Source organism: Macrobrachium nipponense, chromosome 5 (genome assembly GCF_015104395.2).
Source record: "Macrobrachium nipponense isolate FS-2020 chromosome 5, ASM1510439v2, whole genome shotgun sequence".
NCBI classification, from domain to species: domain Eukaryota; kingdom Metazoa; phylum Arthropoda; class Malacostraca; order Decapoda; family Palaemonidae; genus Macrobrachium; species Macrobrachium nipponense.
In genome coordinates, this window is record NC_061107.1 from 111,044,760 (window position 1) to 111,064,998 (window position 20,239).

A 20,239-nucleotide genomic window follows, 5' to 3' on the forward strand; every position below is an offset into this window, starting at 1 on the left:
AACTCGTATAACCTATCACACTGTAACTTTACATTGAACATAGGCATATTCTTATTCTGTAGAGTGCAGTCATTGCTTGTCATTCCTCCAAATGTGTAAATGATTGCAATGAAATTGATTTTAACACTATTAAAATTTAGTAAAATTTCCTGAAATCACTATGAAATATCAGTCTGCATAGCTCTTGAGAAAGTCTGTTTAAATTTAGAAGGTGAACACGCTCGACGATATCAGATGGTGATTATCATTGTCCAGCCTCGATTTCCCTGTGTCACCTATGTATTCAATACTGTAAAGTCCGAGATTTGCCCAGGCCGCCGAGAACAGTTTTAAAACTCACGTGCCGCCAACTCAGTAGACTCTCCACCATCCTCCCGCTCTCCCATTGGTTCCTGATGCTAGTTACTGCCGTAAGATCCTGCTCACCTATTGGTCAGCGTCTATCCCATCTTGCATCTACGTAAGGGAGTTCCTCGACCATTTCGTTTCGGCAGCGTTATCGTACACACGTGGAATTCGTTTGTTCACGTAGGTTTCATTCGTTAACATAAATTTATGTTAGTGATTTCGTAAAGTTTAGTGTTAATGTTTTCTGCCATTTTTTAATGTTTCGTAAAGTTAAGTGGTCATGTTTTCTGCCGTTTGTCCTCCTCCTCTGTCGCCACTTTCAGACTTCGCCTCAGTTGAAAGGTAAGGTTCCACATTTTACTACATACATACGTACATGTACGTACAGTATTTCTTGCACCCTGTACAATAATACATTTTATTTACAGTTACAGTAACGGTTATGTCAGGTATTGAATGGTCCAAATTGTTGTATTTCATTATTTATTGGTCAATTTAGCTTTATTATAAAATTGACTGTGTTGTTTTTGTAGGGCTTGGAACGAATTAGGCAATTTATATGTAAAACGTAGTTCTGGATATGAAAAAATCAGGTTATGAAGGCCGCTTTGGAACGGATTAATTTCGCAACCTGAGGCACTACTATCATGATTTTATTTCTGGGGACAATATAATGTTTCCTTTTGATAATCAGCACGATGTATTTTTGTTCGGTAAAACAACGATTGCAAAATAATTGAAGATGAAAAGAACCACAGATTAACCAACTTTTTTAAACTATTGCCGACCTATCAGCTTCAAAGAATGGTCATGATGCAATCAGTGGGTGTGGCTTAGCTCAGTGTCTGGAGTTCCTTCCATTGCAGAAGCAAAAGCACTCCTTTTGAACCTTAGACCTATCCTTGCCAATCCCTTATCTTCTTTCAATGTGATGAACTTTTGGTATGGACTGGCATACTAGTAAAATTTTGTTTTGCAGTTTTTATCCAAACTCATTTATTATAGACTACAGTGGTCCCCCCGTAGTGCAGGGGATGCATACCAGACCCTCCCATGAATGGTTAGAACCCGCAAATAGTTGAAACCCCTATAATAACGCTGAAAACAGCCTACTTTGCTAGTTAAAACTCAAGAAAAACCTACTAAAAATTTGTATACTTGATTTTTTTAATAGTTTTATCACAAAAATTGCATTTTATGATGAAATTGATAAAAAAAACAGTAATTTGTGGATATTTCTCATAGAATAATATACTGCGAATATGCAAATTTTCCACTAATATGTGGGGAAACATTCCCAAGAGAAATCCGTGAATGTGTGAGTCCGCGAATCCGGAGAACGCGAATACAGGGGGTCCACTGTGCATGAGTTTCCTGCTATTTTGGATAAAGAGTAGCATAGTGGAATGAGGAATGTTAATGAGAACATCAGTTAATAGGGGGCTTAGTAGGTATAGTTAGAAAGTTTTGAAATTTTTTCTTTGTACATGTGGATGCATACCATATTTAACTTAAAAGACAGTTAGGTGATGATTGTGTTTGTTTAAATACTTATCATAAAAGAATGTTTAAAAATTATTTTCTTGAGCAAGAAATAACTTATGAATGATACTTACTTGAAGTGGTAATCTTTTGCAGAAACCAGTGAAAGAAAATGCCCCTGTCGGATATGCTCCGTCTGCACAAACTCAGAAGGACTTACTATCAGCATTTTCTAAGTTACGCACGCAAATTGCTACAATGAGAGCTTCAGAAGAGGTTCCAAATGCTCCAGTTCCTTTGGTAAACCATGGTATTTTAGTTTCTGAGTACTCTGCTGTAAACATTACAGTTTGAAAATGTACAAGTTATCAAAGCCCAGTTCACACAAAAGTGTATTGCATTTTGGTTGAGGAAATTAGTGATTGAATTGTTTTTTTATGTAATAGTATGTTTTACATAGTAGTTTTAGTTATAAGAATAAGTACTGAAAAATTATACTTTTTAAAACATCAGTGAAAGCTGAGTTACTTGGCTTCAGGGCTATGTAAATTAATTTTGTTGGTCACCTGTAAGCAGTTGAAATTTTTTATTCTTTCTACAGTTGCTACTAATATTTCTAATACCAAAGTGTGTATTTAGTATAATATAATGCTCAATTGTAAGGTTACACAATGCAACCACCTATCATGGTACAGTAGTGAAAATGAGAAGATTTCATGTAATTCACCTACCCTCTCAATTTATAACCAAAGCTTTTATATATACATATATATATATATATATATATATATATAATATTATATTAATCTATATATATGATATATATATATTATATATTATATATTATATATTAGATATTATATTTATTATAGAGATATTATATATTAATATATTATAGATTAATATATATATATTTATAATAATATTAAGTTGCAATACCTAAATATCATCCTAATTATCTTTACTCCAAAATGCTGTGTGATGCAAAAAGCCTGTGTGAAGTTCTACTACTCATGTCTTTCTGGTATTTTGTCTTCTTTGCCCTTTACTGTATGTATTATTATTTCCTATTTAGCCCTATGTTATTTACGTGCATACTGCTTGCAGAGACACATTAGCACTCCATGACTTACACAGTTTCATTTTAGGACATAGCAAGCAAGTCTGTTAAAAATTTTTTATTAAATGCCATAATGCTCCCAGTTATACATGTACTGTGTTTACCATTCAGTGGTCTGTTCTCTAAATATAGACACTACTTAATGACATTCCTGTTTAATGACTTCTTGGACTTCTTACTAGCAGTCCTCTCTGCTGCCATCATACATAGTACGAGAGCTGAACATGTAAACTGCAGGTTCAGTAAGCATTTGTATGAATGTCTTGAAATTGTGTCCTATCAGTAAACATATTGCTTACATATTAGCAGTGTTATACATTACGTACTTAACGGGCGCGCCAACCGCTGAATTGCTAGGAATGCTAAAATTTTAGTTATTAACAGTTTTCAACTGCTTTATGTCTAATTAAACATATCCTGAAGCAATAATTCTAAAAAATTTTAGATTGGTTTTTTGACTAGTTTGTTCATTGCTTGGATGGCACTGTGAACCACAAATTGTGGAAAAGACTTGAAAAATGTCTGTATGAATAGTTCAAGATAGGATCAAGTAAGTTATTCAGTGTTTTGGACTGTTTTATATGTAAATAAGCATACAGTATCTAGAAACATTATTGCTAAAAAAGAACGTTTAGATTGGTTCATGGAAAAGTTTGTTCTTCACTTGTATGGCACTGTGAATGACAGATTGTAAAACACATAATCTATGAATTATTCTAGATTGGATCAAGTTTGAGATATAGTACACTATGTTGGACTGTTTCACATGTAAATAAACATATCTTGAAATGTTAGTGCTAAAAGACATGTTTAGACTGGCTCATAGACAACTTTGTTTGACGGTTTTCACTGGGAACAACAAATTGTAAAAAATGTATGAAAAAAGTAATGTGAACAAAATTTATTAAAAGTAATTGTTCCCCATTGAAATATCACATTCTATCAAGTGGTAGCGTCATGGAGAAAACAACTTAAAGTGATATAGGGATAACTGCCTCAGGAATCCAGATATTTCTGATTGTTTCTAGTTTTTGGGTCCAATCTTTTGCTGTGTTCGAAAAATGCAAATTTTAAGTCACATGTAACAAATCAAGAGAGTGCACAGTTCTTTTAATTTGATTATGTATATTGTAAATACTGTATCCTAATTATTATTAATACATACTTTCAACATTATGCAGTTCTTATAAACATTACCATTAGCTCTGCATAATATCAAAGTTGTATGATGGAAAATTAATTTTTGCCAAAATGTAGTCTACTATAACTTTGTAATTAAAGAAAAATGATCTGTTTATGGAACTTATTGTTTTATATCTTTTCTGCAGCCTGGTATTAAAAAGAGGGAAGAATGGTGCAAGTTTTGTTTTGGAAATAGTTTCCAACTTGCTTTGTTGAACAAAGCTGGCAGCACCACTCCAAAACCAGAATTGATAGAAGGTCATCAGCCTCTTCTCAGTATTGTCTTGAATATAAAGCAGGTTAGTTGATGCAGTTAGTAAAGCTTTCATTTATTGTTTTAATGTTATGAGGCAAGGAATTTGTTATTGTTATTTGTACTATCTTTAAGTGTTATGGAGCATTTCATATTCTTATATAACAATTTAAGTAGATTATTAGTAATTACTGTATAAGTAACACCCATATTTTTGAAGGTGTCTTTACTTTGCTTACCTTGAAGGAGATGCAAAAGTACATTTTGTTCATGAATCTTACCTGCCAGATATATATATAGCTGTATTCTCCAAAGTCCGACAGAATTTAAAAACTCCCGGCACACGCAGTGGTCGGCCAGGTGGTAGTACCCATTCCCGCTGCTGGGAGGCGGGCGTAAGGAACCATTCCCATTTTCTGTCAGATATTTTCTGTCGCCGGTGCAGACAACAAGTGTTTTCTGCACCTCCGTCATTGGATTTTGGAACTCTTTTGGTCACTTGAGTATCCCGATTGATTTTTGGTTATTTGATTAGGATCGGTGGTTAGGCATACGCTAATTGTGGATTGTTTTTATTTTGGCTTGATTTTTCCTTAAACTTACGATGTCTGGATCTAGTTCGACTAGGCCAGAGTATGTTGTGTGGAAGAATGCAAGGTTAGGCTACCGAAAACTTCGGTAGACCCTCATACAGTGTGCGCGAATTGTAGGAAACATGTTTGTATGTTTGATGAGCGCTGCAACGAGTGTGAAAATATGTCTGATTCTGCGTGGAAGGCTTATGAATCATAGGTACGTAAACTAGAACGTGATAGTGTAAGGAGGTCTTCCTCCAGGCGTGTAACACAAGTTACCCATCCAGTAGAATTTATCCCTCCAAAGACCTGTGATGCCTTCGGGCCCTACAATAGTGTCTTTGGAGGGTAATACCCTATCTGTGATTCTTAAATCTTTGCGTAGCCTGGAATCATGTTTGCATTGGAAAGTTATAGTAGTGTAGTGAAGTATAGTGATAATGCCATGAGTGTTCATTCTATCGCGTAAGCGTATAATTTCTCATTGACAAAACACTACCGCGTGATGGCTCTCCCTACCTCGGTGAGGCAGAATGTAGTAGGGAGGTAGCTGTCCAAGTGTCTAAAATACTCTACGATTGTTCATAAAACTTACCAGTCAGATATATGTATATATATATCTGCCGGGTAAAGGTGAACAAGCGATGTTGTATCATAGTAATATTATTTTTGCCCTTACGTCATATTACTATCAAGCGGTTGTATGGTTCAAGTTATATACTCATACCATAGTTACTCCTACGGAGGCTCCTACGGAGGACAACCGAGAGTACGATTATTCTTATTACATTTAATCGGTTCTCCCTGCAACTATTCAGGGGTTGCCGGTTTCCCTATTTTAAACATTTAAGGTATTGTTATGACAATACCAAGTTAGCCTTTTATATTTAGCAAATTCAGTTTCGCTTAAATATACCAGTTTGATGGATTTTGGTTTCTGCTCTATAATGATAGTAAACCTATTCATTCGTAGAATGGTGTAGGTGGCAACTCAGGCAGAGCAGTGCGAGAACGACGAACGTTCTCTGAGTCTGCTGTCACTAATGCGTAATGCCAGTGCTCAGTTCCATCTGATTGTCTGCCATGCGCAGTAGGTTACGTCTCTCTCTCTCTCTCCTGCGGGATTGACGGACTAACCGTATTTCTACCCTACAATCACGGCCTTAGCCTCGGGTTGAGGGGAATTCTAGCATACATGGCTGAACATCTTCACTTTGCGAGAATTTTTTCATAAAAAAAAAAAAAAAATAAATAAATAAATAAATAAATATATATATGTGTATGTAGTATGTGTGTATATATATATGTACCGTATATTTCGGCGTATAAGTCGACCCTTTAGCCCCAAAAAAACATGCCAAAATTAGGGGGTCGACTTGTCTACCGGTAACAAAAAGTGAATCTATAATTTTGGCATATCGGTACATGAATCCAGGCTTTACAGTTGGCTAATAACAATGACAGCCTTGTTGAGGTAACTATGTATGTAAATACCAGTATTAAAAACATTTCACACTGTAATACGACAATAATAATACATTAGAACATCCATTACCATAAATAAAATGAAACAAATCAAAGTAACTTGAAGAAACCCAATCGCACAGCAAGTGTAAACATTGCGTAGCCATTTGTAGTACAGTAATTGAGAAGGATGCGTTCACTCTGACAGTTTTGTATATACCGGGGTATTGTTCAAAAACATTTTATGGTATGAAATCTTTATTTATCACTTTAAATAAAATAAAAAAAATTGTATTTAATAGTAAATATGTATTTAAAATCCTTCAAAATTACTTGAGTCATCGTCACAAATTATCATTCACGGTTTCATCATAAGGATCCCAGTTTGAATCTGGTGAATCAACTGCAGGTTCGTTTTCCCTCAAATGAGCCTGTTTATGCCATAGAAGAACCAATGGTCAAGGAATATTCCAACATAATAATAAAATACCGGGACGTCGTTTCAACAACCCAATCAAAACATTAACTTGAGTGACAGTTTGTACATACATATATACGTAGGCTGAAATGCAGCGTTAGTTAGCGCTTTGTTTGTTTACATTACACTCGAGTAACGTATCTTTCGTTTCGTCATTTCTATTTATATTTGCCGGTATTCATCTTTTATATATTACACAGATTTGTTAATATACCGAGTATATTACCTGTATTTCTTATGGTAAGTAGAGCAACATATGTACCGTAATAACATTCAGGTTATTTTATATGATACGTTTTACCCTGCTGCTTATTTTGAGCGTACGGTTGGCCTCACATTTTATAGGTCGACTAATATACCCGATATTAGTTAAAATCATAAAAATTTACTCAGAATTGGGGGGTCGACTTATCTTCCGGTCGACTTATACGCCGAAATATACGGTATGTGTATATGTATATATATATATGTATAGATATATATGTGTAAATGTATATGTGTGTGTATGTATATATATATATATATGTATTAGACCTTTTTCGGTTCTGTTTACCGCATGGTAACAGAATTCTGTCCGAGTCTACAGCGGCATAGCACACATGATTTCCCTCGAAACAAGAATGATGTGCAAGAGATGCAGTCAATTAGCTCGCCGAGACGTCCCTTGCTCGATTATGAAGGGGACTCCTTCCGCTGCCAAATATGACAGCGCCGAGCGCGACGCTCGGCAGGACGCTTGGATGGACGCACAACGTAATGCTTCTTCAGACATTCGCCGAGAATCAGAGAATAGTAATGGATCTCAGGAAGGAGACTTTGTTCCGATACGTAATACAAACCCTCGGTCCTTTAACAATAGGAAGGTAACTAGCGGCAGCTGGGACGGTCGTAAGCTTCGAACAAGGGGAGAACGGTAGTTAACTGCTTGTCCGATCGTGCGCGCGCCCGAGAGGTGAAGAATCACTTTTGCTTTCAGCCGCGGGTGTGAAGGACGTGTTCGTCATCGCTCTCTGCCCGTTTCATCGTCGTATGCTTTGTTTATATTGTGTTTTCTACTAATGGTTTGTTTGATCTTGAAAATGAAACTGTAAGTACACTGTTTTCATTTTCATTACTTAATTATGAATCAACATGGAGCTATCGCCGTAGAGGCGGCGATTTCCGCTCTTTTCATGAAATTGAATTTAATTATGTCTCGGTGCCGAGGGCGGGCGCACTCGCGCCGAGTCATGTATTTTGGGCGAAAGTGTGTAATTGAAAGATGTAAGTACTCTTTTTCATTATATTTTTGCCCTGTGCGTTCGTTGCCGAGAGCTTGATTGCGCTCGGTACGAGCCTCTTATTTTGTATGAATAGAATGCAATGAAAGTGGATTCGCAATGCAGTTTTCTTTTCATTTTCATTTATTAATTGCATCAAATTTAATTTTGGATCAATTTCCGCTCTTACCTGGGAATTAATCCTTACGATTTATTGCTGTGAAAGTGAAATCGCAAGTGCAGTATTGTTCATTTTCATATATAATTATGATAGCATCATATTATTATGGATCAAGTTTCCGCTCTTACCCGGGAATTGATCTTTCCCCTTTAAGTTCTATGAAGTGAATCGCAAGTGCAGTATTCTGTTTCATTTTCATATTACTTTTCACTGCTGTGCGGGGGTAGGGGAAGCGAAGGTCTGCCAGGAAGTCGTCGGAAAGCTCTCCCGCGACTCCCTTGGTATCCGATTCTTCGTCTTCTTTCCTGCCCCCCCGCTCAGCTTCCTCGTATTTTGTATTTGGGGTCTTCCTTCCGTTCGGGGTGGGGCATGTCTCCCCCCCGTGCGTGAGGGAACCCCTCTTACTAATCTGTCTGTGCTACCGCAGGTGCTACATCCGTGGGAGACGACCTTGGACAGGTATGGGCCACTGCGGATCCCACAATAAGCTGTAGGTCCCGTTGCTAGGTGACCAATTGGTTCCTAGCCACGTCAAAATATCTAATCCTTCGGGCCAGCCCTAGGAGAGCTGTTAATCAGCTCAGTGGTCTGGTAAAACTAAGATATACTTAACTGCGGCTGCAGGGCGTGCCTAGCATCCACGATCTGCTGCAGCGTCTAGCGAGGTCTGGGGCGGTGACCTTGGAGCGGTCTCCACTACAACCTTCACGGCCGCTTATGCTGCTTCCCCCCGCTGGTCTACACTCCCCATGCTGTGTCGGTGACGCCGTCTGCCGCTTCTAGGGCCGGTCGCCGCCGTACCGAGGAGGGGTATGCCGCCGCCGCCTGTGTTTTCTTCGTGTTGCCTGCCCCAGACTTCCGCTGTTCCAGCAGCTCGCCCCTGGACCGGCCGCCAGTACCAGGTTCCCGCTGGCTGCCGATGATTCTACGAGGCGATGGCTGGGCGTGCCGTACCTGTCGCTGATGTGGTTCCCGCTACTGGCTTGGCTGTCCCTTCTGTGTTTACCGCTGCCGCTGTTCCTGCCGCTCCTGAGCTGGTTGCTGTTCCTGTCGCTCCTGGTTCCTGCGCCTGTCCATGCTGGTCCTGCCCATGGTGTGTCTTCCCCAGTCCCAGGTCCTTCCGGACAGGTGCAGTCGGGCCGTGTTGCTTCGGCAATAGGCCCGACTCCGGCCTGGATGGAGGACCTGACGACTGTCCTGCGTGAGCTGACGAAGAAGAGGAAGGTGTCATCTTCGTCTTCGTCTGCTGCTGCCTCTTCCCCTTCGACTTCTAAGGCCCATAAGCCGAAGAAGAAGAAGGCTGCCTCTCCCCCCTAAGAAGTCTCCTTCGGGAACTTCTAAGGGCCCGTCCCACCTCGGTGGGACGGGGGTCCTTCTGCTGGTCCTCCTGCTCCTTCGGGAGCGGGGCCCGTCTCCCCTTCCGTAAGGAAGAGATAGACGGGACCAGAGGAGTATCGGTTAGCTCTGGTACTTCCTCGCCTGGTGCTAGCGGGCGATGCCGCTACGCCAGGTTCCGGCCGGTCGGTCCTTCGGTTCGCGGGAGATCCCGAGTGTACGCCTCTCCCTCGGGAGACCGTGCAGCCAAAGTTTCGGCGCCAGAGTTCGCTCGGCGCCAAGACCCACGGCACGGAGCAGAAGGCTGGCGAGAACCGCTCAGGTGACTCTCGCCAGGCCAGCGGCCGCTCTCGCAGCGACCAGCTGGTAACGGGGTTTGCCCCCTAAGAAGACTCCTTCGGGAACTTCGAAGGGCTCGTCACACTCCGGTGTGACGGGGGGGTTCTTCTGCTGGTCCTCCTGTTCCTTCGGGAACAGGGCCCGTCTCCCCTTCTGAGAAGAAGAAGAAGACGGGGACCAGGGTTGTGCTGGCTACCGCTGGTACACCCTCGCCTGGTCTTGGCAGCTCTGCTGCTAAGCCAGGTACCGGCTCGGTTTCTCGTCCGCGAGAAGTTCCGAGTGTACGGTCTTCCTTCGGGTGATCGTGCAGCCAAAGTTAAGACGCCTGAGTTCGCTCAGCGTCATGACCGAGGCACGGAGCAGAAGACTGTCGAGAGCCGCTCAGGTGACTCTCGCCAGGCCAGCGGCCGCTCTCGCAGCGACCAGCCGGTACCTCGGGTGGACGTGACGGTCTCTGACCGGCCACGGGTTGAGGCTGGGAAGAGGTCCCCCAGGTCCCCTCGACCGACGGTACCAGCCTCGGCTGGTACCAGCGGTTTGACGTGCCGCGAGGACGCTCCCCGGTCTCACCGCGAAAGTGAGCTCTGCAGGTCACCTGACCGCCGCTCCCACAGGGACCGGGCGGATACGATGACCAGCAGCAGCTCGTCTGACGCACGGACCGGGGTCGACGTGCTCAGTCGAGCCGCTCGCCACAGGGGAGAGCGGCACGGCCAGACCTGCAGATCGATCCCCACCGCGGGTTGGTGATCGGCTGCAGCCCCCCACGTACGCTGGTCCTGCCAGCGAGCGGGGGGGGGGGGGGGGGGGGAGCGTCAGGTCTGTCTCTCCACTACCTTCAACTTCCTCGGGCTACACCGGGAAGAGCGAGGTAGCTAGGAGTGATCGTGAGAGGTGCGCCGCTCACGATCCCGTCACGACGCCGCACGTGCCACGTATGGTCTTAGGACCAACCAGGACGTACGCGCAAGTGATTGGAGGCGACCGTCAGGGGGGGGAGGGGGTAGGTAGTGTCAGTTCTGTCTCTCCGATACCTTCAACTTCCATCGGCATACGCCAGGAAGAGCGAGGTATATAGGAGTGATCGTGAGAGATGCGCCGCTCACGATCCCGTCACGACGCCGCACGTGCCAGGTATGGTCTTAGGACCAGCCAGGACGTACGCGCAAGTGATTGGAGGCAACCGTCAGGGTCTGTTGCTGGTCCTTCTTTTGAAGGATGAGGGTCTTGGGAGCTGCTCTTGTTGGAGGGACTGGATGGTCCTACTCCTCAAGACGCTGTAACTTCCGAGATTCAGAGTAACTTTGCCCACAGGTTATTGCCATGATTCGTCAGCACAACGACCTGGGGGAAGGATCGCCGCTCCCACCAGCAGAGCCCATGTCTCTGCTCGAGTCGTTTTGGGCCCGAGAGGGAACCCAAACCGACGGTGGGTTTGCCGCGCTCGGAGCTTGCCGATTCTGTCTTGAACCGAGTCTCTCGTCTCCGGACAAGAAGGCTCTCTCAGCTCTGGCCGGTCGATCAAGCTACTTCCACCTCCTCTACTGCGACAGCGGCGTTTCTACGTGTCTTCGGACACCGTATTTAAATACTCCTTCGGTCCTCCTGAGAGGTTTCGACCTCGACGAGGACTGGAATGAGTCGGAGGACGGTATCGGCTCTCTCCTGTCAGGTGTCGATCAGCCCCACCCAGACGACGTTCACAGTGGCGGCAGACCCTTACCTACAGTGAGAGTTCGTAACCCTCCTCGGGAAAACGTTTTCTCCTGACGATACGTTTTCCCAGACTCTGAGAGGCCATCGCCGCAAGGCGATGGCTGCTCCTACTCTTCTCCAACTGCTAGTTCCACTGGGAAGGCGAGCGAGTATCCAATTCCTCCCCCATTCCCTCTCTCCTACGGGCCTACGAGGGAAAGGGGGAGGGATCCTACAGAGATTTCTCTGTAGGATTCCACATTGGGGACTGCGCTACCGGGGGGACCTTCGGGTCCTACCTGACGTAAGCCCCGGTCGTTGAGGAGGGATCCTGCCCCATTCTCGATTTCTACGGGAATCGAGAGGACCACCAGCCGATATCGTTTGACGAATTCGGTGGGGGTTTCGCAGACTGCTTAGAATTCTACGGAATTTCTAGCGCATTCAGAGTGTTAGAGTTTCTTACGATCTCCAAACACTTAAGCGAGACCACGGTCCAAAGTGAGCGAGACGAGAATCCCCGATATGTTACACGATAATCGGGAACCTCGCCTATGCTCGAATTCCTGGAATTTCTAGCATTAGGAAGAAGACTGCTGCTGAAAGAAGACTATCTCACAATAGGAATAGAGAAGAACGGATGGGAATATCCAGTTTGGCTTGAACTATCGTCTTAGTATTCTGTTCACCATTGAAACTTTCCTTCGAGGAAGACTTCTTCACTCTCTTTGATAGAGACCGAAGGTGGTCGATCTCCAATCCTTATTTGTTCCGATACGTAATACAAATCATCGGTCCTTTAACAATAGGAAGTAGCTAGCGGCAGCTGGAACGGTCGTAAGCTTCGAACAAGGGGAGAACGGTAGTTAACTGCTTGTCCGACAGTCGCGCGCCGCGCGACTGGGAGGTAAACAAACCACTTTTGCTTTCGGCCGCGGGTGTGAAGGACGTGTTCGTCATCGCTCTCTGCCCGCTCCATCGTCGTATGCTTTGTTTATATTGTGTTTTCTACTAATGGTTTGTTTGACTTGAAAATGGAACTGTAAGTACACTGTTTTCATTTTCATTACTTAATTATGAACCAACATGGAGTTATCGCCGTAGATGCGGCGATTTCCTCTCTTTTCATGAATTGAACCCTTGAATTATGTCTCGGTGCCGAGGGCGGGCGCGCTCGCGCCGAGTCATGTATTTGGGCGAAAGTGTGTAATTGAAAAATGTAAGTACTCTTTTCATTATATTTTTGCCCTGTGCGTTCGTTACCGAGTGTGTGATTGCGCTCGGCACGAGCCTTTTAATTTTGTATAATAGATTGCAATGAAAGTGGATTCGCAATTGCAATATTCTTTTCATTTTCATTTATTTATTTGCATGAAATTTAATTTGGATCAATTTTCGTTCTTACCCGGGAATTGATCCTTACATTTTTTTTATGTGAAATGGAATCGCAAGTGCAGTTTTCGGTTTCATTTTCATATATATTTTATGATAGCATCATATTATTGGATCAAGTTTCCGTTCTTACCCGGGAATTGATCTTTTCCCCTTTAAGTTCTATGAAGTGAAATGCGCCAAGGGCAGTATTCTGTTTCATTTTCATATTACTTTTGTTTCCAACTTGCTGTGGGCGGGGGGTAGGGGAAGCGAACGGGTTCTTGCCAGGGAAGTTCGGGATCCGGAAAGCTCTCCCGTGACTCCCTTGGTATCCGATTCTTCGTCTTCCTTCCTGCCCCCGCTCAGCTTCTTCGTTGTATTTTGTATTTGGGGTCTTCCTTGCGTTCGGGGTGGGGCATGTCTTCCCCCCGTGCGTGAGGGAACCCCTCTTACTAATCTATCTATGTTACCGCAGGTGCTACATCCGTGGGAGACGACCTTGGACAGGTATGGACCACCGCGGAGGCAGGGCGTGCCTAGCATCCACGGGCTGCTGCAGCGTCTAGCGAGGTCTGGGGCGGTCTCCAATACCACGGCCGCTTATGCTGCTCCCCCCCCTCCTGGTCTACACTCCCCATGCTGTGTCGATGACGCCGTCTGCCGCTACTAGGGCCGCCGCCTCCGTACCGAGGTGGGGAGGTTTGCCGCCGCCGCCTGTTTTCTTCGTGTTGCCTGCCCCAGACTTCCGCTGTTCCAGCAGCTCGCCCCTGGACCGGCCGCCAGGAACCAGGTTCCGCTGGCTGCCGATGATTCTACGAGGCGATCGCTGGACCTGCCGTACCTTGCCGCTGATGTGATTCCCGCTGTTGGCTTGGCTGCCCTCTGGGTCTACCGCTGCCCGCTGTTCCTGCCGCTCGTGAGCTGGTTGCTGTTCCTGTCGCTCCTGCTTCTGAGCCTGTCCATGCTGGTCCTGCCCACGGTGTCTTCCCCAGTCCCAGGTCCTTCCGGACAGGTGGAGTCGGGCCGTGTTGCTTCGGCATAATAGCCCCGGCTCCGGCCTGGATGGAGGACCTGACGACTGTCCTGCGTGAGCTGACGAGGAAAAGAGGAGAAGAGGAAGCTGTCATCTTCGTCTTCATCGTCTGCTGCTGCCTCATTGGCTGCAAGCTCCTTCGAACTTCTAAGGGCCCCTAAGCCGAAGAAGAAGTAAGGCCCTGCCTTCCCCCCTAGAATCTCCTTCGGAATTCTAAGGGCCCGCCCCACGGTGGGACCTTGGGGGGTCTCTGCTGGTCCCTCCTCCTGCTCCTTCGGGAGCGGGGCCCGTCTCCCCTTCCGTAAGGAAAGAGATAGACGGGGACCAGAGGAGTATCGGTTAGCTCTGGTACTTCCTCGCCTGGTGCTAGCGGCGATGCCGCTACGCCAGGTTCCGGCTCGGTCTCCTCGTTCGCGAGAGGATCCCGAGTGTACGTTCTCCCTCGGGAGACCGTGCAGCCAAGTTTCGGCGCCAGAGTTCGCTCGGCGCCAAGACGCGGCACGGAGCAGAAAGGCTGGTGAGAGACGCTCAGGTGGACTCTTGCCAGGCCAGCGGCCAGCTCTTGCAGCGACCAGCTGGTAACCCGGGTTTTCCCCCCTAAGAAGGCTCCTTCGGGAACCTTCTAAGGGCCCGTCGCTCCGGCGATTCGGGGAGCTTTCTTCTGCTGGTCCTCCTGCTCCCTCGGGAACAGGGCCCGTCTTTTCTTCTACCAAGGAGAAGAAGACGGGGACCAGAGGAGTACCAGCTTCGGCTGGCACTTCCTCGCCTGGTTCTAGCGGTTCTGCCGCTAAACCAGTATCCGCCTCGGCTTCTCGTTAGCGAGAAGTTACCGACCCCGTGGACGGTCTCCCGCGGGAGACCGTCCAGCCAAAGTCTTGACACCTCGAGCTCGCTCGCCGCCAAGACCGAAGCGCGAGCAGAAGACTGGCGAGTGTCGTGCAGACGACTCTCGCTAGGCCAGTGGACGCTCTCGCAGCGACCAGCTGGCTGCTCGGGTTGACGTGACGGTCGCTGACCAGCCACTGGGTTTGAGGCGAGGAAGGGGTCCCCGCGGTCGTCGGTACCAGCCACGGCTGGTACCAGCGGCTCGACGCGCCGAGAGGACGCTCGCCGGTCTCACCGCGACAACGAGCCTAGCAGGTCACCTGATGCCGCTCCCATCGGGACCGGGCGGAGACGGTAACCAGCAACAGCTCGCCTGACGCTAGAGATCAGCGTCGACGTTCTCAGCCGAGCCTCTCGCCCCAGGCAGCGGCAAGGCTAGGCCTGCTGCTCGATCGCCACTGCGGGTGGACGATCAGCAGCAGCCCTCCAAGCACGCTGGTCCTGCCAGCGAGCTAGGGGAGAGCGTCAGGTCTGCCTCTCCTGTACCTTCAACCTCCTCGGGCTACACCGGGAGGAGCGAGGTACTATGAGTGATCGCGAGAGGTGCGCCGCTCGCGATCCCGCTATGACGCCGTATGGACCAGGCACGGTTCTAGGACCGACCAGGACATACGCGCAAGTAGCTGGAGGCGACCGTCAGGGGTCTGCCGCTGTTCCTCCTTCTGAAGGAGGAGTATCTCGGGATCTGTCTTGTTGGAGGGACTGGACGGTCCTACTCGCAAGACGCGGTTACTCCCGAGATACAGAGGAGTTTGCAGAAGTCATTAAGCTGATTCGTCAGCATAAAGACCTTGCGGAAGGATTGCCGCTCCCACCACCAAGCAGAGCCCACGTCTCTGCTCGAGTCGTTTTCGTTTGGGGCCCGAGAGGGAACCCAAACCGACGGTGGGTCTGCCGCGATCGGAGCTTGCCGATTCTGTCTCGAACCAGAGTCTCTCGTCTCCGGACAAGAAGGCTCTCTCAGTTCTGGGCCGGTCGATCAAGCTACTTTCCACCTCCTCTACTGCGACAGCGGCGTTTCTACGTGTCTTCGGACACCGTATTTAAATACTCTTCGGTCCTCCTGAGAGGTTTCGACCTCGACGAGGACTGGAATGAGTCGGAGGACGGTATCGGCTCTCTCCTGTCAGGTGTCGATCAGCCCCACCCAGACGACGTTCACAGTGGCGGCAGACCCTTACCTACAGTGAGAGTTCGTAACCCTCCGCGGGAAAACGTGTTCTCCTGACGATACGTTTTCCCAGACTCTGAGAGGCCATCGCCGCAAGGCGATGGCTGCTCCTACTCTTCTCCAACTGCTAGTTCCACTGGGAAGGGCGAGCTAAGCGAGTATCCAATTCCTCCCCACCCCATTCCCTCTCTCCTTACGGTTACGAGGGAAAGGGAGGGGGAGGGTATCCTACAGAGATTTCTCTGTAGGATCCCACGTTCGGGACTGCGCTACCGGGGGGACCTTCGGGTCCTACCTGACGTAAGCCCGGTCGTTGAGGAGGAATCCTGCCCCATTCTCGATTTCTACGGGAATCGAGAGGACCACCAGCCGATATCGTTTGACGAATTCGGTGGGGGTTTCGCAGACTGCTTAGAATTCTACGGAATTTCTAAAGCATTCAGTGTTCGAGTTTTTTACGATCTCCAAACTTACGCGAGACCACGGTCCAAAGTGAGCGAGACGAGAATCCCCGATATACACGATAATCGGGAACCTCGCCTATGCTCGAATTCCTGGAATTTCTAGCATTGGGAAGAAGACTGCTGCTGAAAGAAACTATCTCACAGTAGGCGACCAACCTGGAATAGAGAAGATCGGACGGGAATATCCAGTTTGGCTTGAAACTATCGTCTTAGTATTCTGTTCACCATTGAAGCTTTCCTTCGAGGGAAGACTTCTCCTTCACTCTCTTTGATAGAGATCGAAGGTGGTCGATCTCCAATCCTTATTTTGTTTTCGTTGAAGGAAAGAATTTAGGATGGAGATCGTTGTTCAGAATCCTACAAATATACTACGTATATTAACCTCGCGACATGATTCTACTAAGCAGTTGAATTGTCCGAGGGGTAGGCGCATATCCTAGTTAATCTACGGATTGCGACTTATAAGAGAAGTATTCTAATTGAACTGCAACTCGGGGTTGCCTGCAACCTCCCAGGAGTTTTCAGTTTCAATATATTGACTTTATGTTTTGTCACGACAACACCATTTCAACTTTTATATACTTATGTTTGTCACGACAACACCCATTTCAACTTTTATATTTACCGAAATTCATTTCGCCTAAATATAATTGCTCGAGCATATCTTTTATGCTCGGTAGTTCTAGCCGAACGCATTCCTTCGTGGAATAATGGATTACCCTGGCAACTCAGGATTGACGAGTCAGCGAGAGCTCAGGCTCAACTACTGCGTATTGAACTGCCTGATAGCAGCTCAGTATCAGCTGGGCCTCCGATATGCACGGTCATGTATGTTCTCTCTCTCCCTGCTTTGATTGACTACCGAACCGTATCTCTGCCCAACAATCATGGACTTAGGTCTCTGATTAACGGGGATTCTCGCAATAATGAAGGACCATCTACTGCTGTGACGCTAGATTCCATCGCCTTCGACATTGCGAGAATTTTCAACAGAGATTTCTCTTGGACTCTTTCATCTTTTGTTTACCGCACGGTAACAGAAGTCTGTACAAGTCTCCCGCTGCATCGCACTGCGATAATGCGAATGATTTTGCAGACATCTGAGTTTGTCTTCAAAATATCTCGTATTCGTAGGTGTACAATTGTTCATTGTTCAACCGAATTACGAGATGTGTCAGAAGACATCGCCTACTCTCCGACCTGACAGCTCTACTTCCAAATGTTCAGCCCATGAGAAGCAGTTCTTCAGGCGGCTTTCCCCTGTGTTTTCATTACTGAAGAACGCCCCGATTTCATTGCAACTACACTTCTCACCGGACAGCAATGAAATAGCGGTTAGCGTTTTTCAGTCATTTGTAAGCACAGGTATGAATCTTGAGAATCCTTCTTCTCGATTCACCTGTGAAGACGTAGGTTGCATTCAAATATCTACCTTCGTCTTCAACGGTACATAGTGTTGTTTCTCCTTAGCTGAGATTCAACAACAACCATGAGATGTTTTACCTTCAGGGACCTCGGTCTCTAGAAGGCAATTGACTTTCGCCTGTTGGGCACATGCCTTAAGAGAATCATCACCTCGCTGTCCGGCGTTGGTGACAAACAAATACATTATTTGTTTGGTCTCTCGGCATAACCCTTTAAAGGCGAAGGTCACGTGACTTACTCGGATGCTTTGACAACTTGCCTCCTACCGAACGCAGTCAGTCGGCAGCGGTCAGAGCGCCTGAGTCAGTTACGAAACTACGCTGTTGACTTAGTTCGGTTGTTACAGAGCAATCATTACTTCGTTTAATAGCTTGTCAGTAACCCATACCATTGACACCACCATGGAGTGTCGGTGTCCTATCCACTACCGAGAACTTCGCTGCATGGGGATAGGAGGATGCGAGAGACTTCGTGGCAAACGGACAGACCAGTATGGGTACTGGACATCACCCGAAGTAGAGAAGAGGGATAGGGTCATGCGACTATTTCCTTCTTTTCCTCTGAGGAACTGCATGACTTCTCCTGCAAAGTCAAGCATCCAGGGGATGGGGATCCGTGCGACGCTCGATTTCGTACCGAACTTCGTAGCGAAGACTCAGAACCCTTCGGTCCCTGACGATTGGTTCGAGTCGTTCACAATCCCCTCCCTAATGGACCTTCACCGCCTTCGATGCGAAGGAGATGCTGCCTTGTCCGCAAGAACTTCTCCGTGGCGCAGGTACTGAAGGCAGGGGTCTGGTCAACCAGACCACATGCCCTTCCTTCTACCTTCGGGATATTGCCCACAGGTCCTTGGATCTTTTCCTTGGACCCGTGGTGGCTGCTCAACACGTTGTGTAGCGAACCCAGACCCTCGCAGGCTGAACAGCATCGAGTCCTGGTGTGACCATAAGAATGGATGAGTGAATGAGAGTGTGACTGGCTCCTCTTCCCATCTTTTTCTTCCCCTCTACCTGTGGTTAGAGGGACACGGTCGTCACCCTGCTGGATAAGGACAAGATGCAGGTGAGCTACTCAACAGAGCCCATCCTATCCCTTTCACTAGGGATAGGAGCGTATATCCACCACTTCCTCCAACAAGGGGGAGGAAGTGGATGCCAGCTTGAGACAACCCATACTTATGTTGCCTCTTGCAAACAGGAACAAGTTCTTGCTTGCTGGTACGAAGAGATACGCTTGCCTCTCTCTTAGTACTCGGCCCAGAGGTCTGACCATTGATCCTGCGGTGCACACCCCGATCAATCGGACAGAGGCTTGGATCCCTCCCTCGCTCTTACGACCAGGGAGGCATTCCAGGGATGGACGAACACCAGTCTGTTCATCAAAAGACTCAGATTCCTCCCACCAAGAAGTGGATCTTCCCTTTGTTAAAGGACCGATGGTTTGTATTACGTATCGGAACAAATGACAATTTGTCGAAAATTGCATTTTTCCTAACTATACAAACCTGAGGTCCTTTACATATAGTCCCTCCTCATGCCACCCCTCACTCTGCGTATTTTGCATGGGCCAAAAGCAAAAGTGATTTGTTTACCTCCCAGTCGGACAAGCAGTTAACTACCGTTCTCCCCTTGTTCGAAGCTTACGACCGTTCCAGCTGCCGCTAGCTACTTCCTATTGTTAAAGGACCTCAGGTTTGTATAGTTAGGAAAAATGCAATTTTCGACAAATTGTCATTTTTGTTTTCTTGAAGGAAAGAATTTAGGATGGAGATCGTTGTTCAGAATCCTACAAATATACTACGTATATTAACCTCGCGACATGATTCTGCTAAGCAGTTGAATGGTCCGAGGGGTAGGCGCATATCCTGGTTATTCTACGGATTGCGACTTAGACGAAAAGTATTCTAATTGAACTGCAACTCGGGTTGCTTGCAACCTCCCAGGAGTTTCCAGTTTCAATTTTATATACTTATGGTGTTGTCACAACAACACCATTTAAGCTTTTATATTTACCGAAATTCGTTTCGCATAAATATAATTGCTCGAGCATATCTTTTTATGCTCGGTGGTTCTAGCCGAACGCATTCCTTCGTGGAAAGGATTACTTGGCAACTCAGGATGACGAGTCAGCGACAGCTACTGCGTATTGAATTGCCCGAGGCATTTCAGTACCA

The 20,239-nt window shown here is 46.5% G+C and overlaps 1 protein-coding gene across 1 annotated transcript in view; it reads left to right on the forward strand.

Moving 5' to 3' along the window:
- Positions 1–20,239, forward strand: part of LOC135215594 (gem-associated protein 2-like) — a 130,886-nt gene that overhangs the window by 56,091 nt on the left and 54,556 nt on the right. Inside the window, exons 4-5 of the mRNA XM_064250471.1 lie at positions 1,987–2,130; positions 4,279–4,431. Of these exons, the coding sequence (XP_064106541.1) occupies positions 1,987–2,130; positions 4,279–4,431 (297 nt within the window). The remainder of the gene's footprint in view (positions 1–1,986; positions 2,131–4,278; positions 4,432–20,239) is intronic.